Source organism: Branchiostoma belcheri, unplaced genomic scaffold, assembly GCF_001625305.1.
Source record: "Branchiostoma belcheri isolate BF01 breed outbred unplaced genomic scaffold, Haploidv18h27 scaffold1318, whole genome shotgun sequence".
NCBI lineage: Eukaryota > Metazoa > Chordata > Leptocardii > Amphioxiformes > Branchiostomatidae > Branchiostoma > Branchiostoma belcheri.
The window spans coordinates 672-3,916 of record NW_017802734.1 but is presented as its reverse complement, the minus strand read 5'-3'; the positions used below and the strand labels follow the sequence as shown (position 1 = coordinate 3,916).

General features: G+C 38.9%; 1 protein-coding gene across 1 annotated transcript; it reads right to left on the bottom strand.

Annotated features, from left to right (window-relative positions):
• Positions 1 to 74: 74 nt before the first annotated feature.
• On the bottom strand, positions 75 to 1,192 carry LOC109464103 (zinc finger protein 677-like). Its single transcript, XM_019761037.1, has 2 exons — positions 1,096 to 1,192; positions 75 to 624 (listed from the first exon to the last, which is right to left on the bottom strand). Exon 2 carries the CDS (start codon positions 615 to 617, stop codon positions 75 to 77), a length of 543 nt encoding a protein of 180 aa, XP_019616596.1. The 5' UTR covers positions 618 to 624; positions 1,096 to 1,192.
• Positions 1,193 to 3,245: the final 2,053 nt, after the last annotated feature.

The window sequence follows — 3,245 nt, the reverse complement described above, 5'->3', positions numbered from 1 at the left end:
ATGCGTTTGATGCAGTGTGTTTTGCTACATGTCTGTCCAAATTAGCTTTCTGCACAGCAGAATAGCTACACTGGTCACGCTTGTAGGGTTTTTTCTCCTGTGTGGGTGCTCATATGTTGGGATAAGTAAGACTTTTCAGCTGTCCTGTACCCACACTCCCCACACATGTAGGGTTTCTCACCGGTGTGTTTTCGTACATGTCTGTCCAACTTGGATTTCTCTGCTGCAGAATAGTCACACTGGTCACACTTGTAGGGTTTTTCTCCTGTATGGGTTCTCATATGTCGGGATAAGGCTGACTTGTAAGTTGTCCTGTACCCACACTCCCCACACATGTAGGGTTTCTCACCGGTGTGATTTGCAAGATGCTGGTCCAAATTAGCTTTCCGTGCAGAAGAATAGCCACATTGGTCACACTTGTAGGATTTTTCGCCTGTATGGGTTCTCATATGCTGAGATAAGTGAGACTTTTTAGCTGTCCTGTATCCACACTCCCCACACATGTAGGGTTTCTCACCAGCGTTATTCAAGTTGACAAGCTGAAAAAATCCAATGGGAGACCCATCACAGCAGTTCTGACCAACTCCGGTGGGAGACCCTTGTTCTGCCGTTGCCATGTTCACCCTAATGTCAAAATGAAGAAGTTGTACTTAATTCTACAAATTAAGCGTTAAAAGCTGTCAATGATAAAGTTGGGTTCTTACAAAACAAGTTTTAAAGAGTTCTAATTTGACTAAGCTTTACAATTTCAACCTATCCTCTACCAGGCTTTGGGAGGCGACTGCAAAGAGTAGAAATCGGCCAAAATTTTTGTAATGTACGCCTTATGCGATTCTTTACAATCCAGTTAACATTTCTATGTTATTCCACGCCCTCAAAAAAAGGTCACTATGCCTGATGCAGCATGACTTACATGTAAGTAGTGAGGGTCGAACTTATGTTAGGTTTCGCCCCCCTCCCCCTTTACTTCAACGATATTCACATCCCGAAAATGCCTACAAATTATCATCCTACTGCGGTTCTTCTTCCACAGAAATGGGCGCAAACTATTCCCCTCAACATCAGAATACTTTTCTGCCCGTTTCTAAGCCTTACCTGCTTCCTATGACGGTTTTTCTCTTCACGTAAACCGGAACTCGGGCAGCTTTGTCCTTCTGTGAGGTCTCGCGAGGTCAGAGGTGACTAGGTTGGGTTCAAAGGTGAAGTTGTGTGCCTGATTACCCATGTAGTGCATTTGACGTCTGTTTGAACGTTACGCTTTCCTCATAATGTCAACGTTCTTCGTATAAAACAGACCATTAAACAACGTACACGGCGGTCTGTCACTACGGCATTCTTTCCCATTCTGGGGGCGTTCGATAAAGTATCGGGTTACAAGACGCAATTTTGGGCTAACCGTAAAACATTTGAAAATAAACAAACTAGTATCGAAGGGAAAATTTCGTTCAAATAAAATAAAATTATCGTCTTTACATACATTTAATGGTGTTTTTTGCGCTAAATGGATGATTTTTTCGGATTTCGTTAAAAAAGTAGATAATTTATAGAATTTTGGTGCGTCATAATTTAGCCAATCACCGAGCAAACCTGGCTACACATATTACGCAAGGTCACTGATTTTTATATTTTTCGACGACCAGGAATAAGATGAAAAATCGTGCTTTTGGGATTTTTTAATTTTTGACTTAAAGTATAGTTTTTGTCGACAAATAGGTGAAAAAATCGATTTTTTTTTGCTTTTTTCGCACTTAATTACCCATAATTCAAAATCAAGAGTATTTTTCAAAAATCCCAAAAGCACGATTTTCGGGACAACCATGGCAGTCATTTTGAGCCGTAAATGGGGTATGTTTGACTCTCCATGCTTCCAGGTTTGAACGAGTTTTGCAGACATGTCATATCTCCCAAAAGTGTGCACCGTGTTATTCATAAAGGTGTAAAGAATCCTTACAGTATTCAAGGTCACCCAAGGATACGACAGTAGCTTCGCTACATGTTACATGTCAACAAAAAAATGTTAGCGGATGTGTACTGTCCTGGAAACTGTTCGTATCTATAGAAAATTGTTGTTTTTTATCTGTTGCGAGGCACTCAGGCAGAAGGGCTTGTTTTGCCGCTTTATTGCAAATGACCGCAGGTGACCCCGAAATGGAACGCGGGTTCGATTCGAATTGCCCAGATCGAACACGATCGAACACAGTTCGGATTCTATGAAATGTGGGAATTTTGCAGTCCAGATTTTACCACCGTGGTAACACACGTCTAACAACACTTCTGACAACCGTTGTTTCGTGAGGTCAAAGGTGAACGCTATCTGGGTCAAAGGTAAAATTGTAGACCTGATTACCCATGTAGTACATTTGATTTGACATCAGGTGGCACGTTACGTTTTAGTTTCACATAATATCAGCGTTTTACACTTCAAACAGACCAGCTAAACACCAAAAGGGAAAAATTACTAAAGAAATTAATGTCAAGCCAAACTGTTTGGTCTGAATCTTGATGTCTGTGTTTTATGATCAACACACCACCTCGGACAACATTCCAAGGTAAGGAAGCAACACAGGAACAAGGAAACATTATGTTCAAGGTACATAGCGATTTAATTATTTCAGTGCAAAATATATGTAGATACATCTTCGGAAAAAAACACACAAACCAAACAAGAACTTTTACTCGTAAAGTCTCGTATACAACATAACGCCCACGTTTTTACAATTGTGAAAATTACTAATGTTGGAAACTGAAGCGAACCGAATGCTAGTTTACAGAGTTGATATTTTAGTGAATATACTATTTGTTGTACATATAGGCACGCACTTCGTCAAAGTAACTATTAACAAGAAATCGAAGCTCCTTCATACTATTTCAACAACTACATTTCATCTATTGTCTACAATCACTTACCTATGTTAAGTACTGATTATATGTATATGTACATTATCTAATAAATACTTTCAACTTAAATGTTCTTCTGCTTCAGTTCTAAATAACTAAAAATATGATTTCTGTTCTAAACAATTTGATTAAAAGAACAAAAGTGTGCATTACGCTTCTAAGAAATATTCTTGTAACTGAACCTTGGGTAATCAGAACGCAGTGGATGCAGTTAAAAGTACATGACAATGACGTTTCATAGGGAGAAGGTTTTCCCATTTTGCAAATTTTGTTAACTTTTACAAACTATTTCGCCTATTTTTTAAATAGAAGAAGATAATGAACACTATTGCAATATATACTTAATC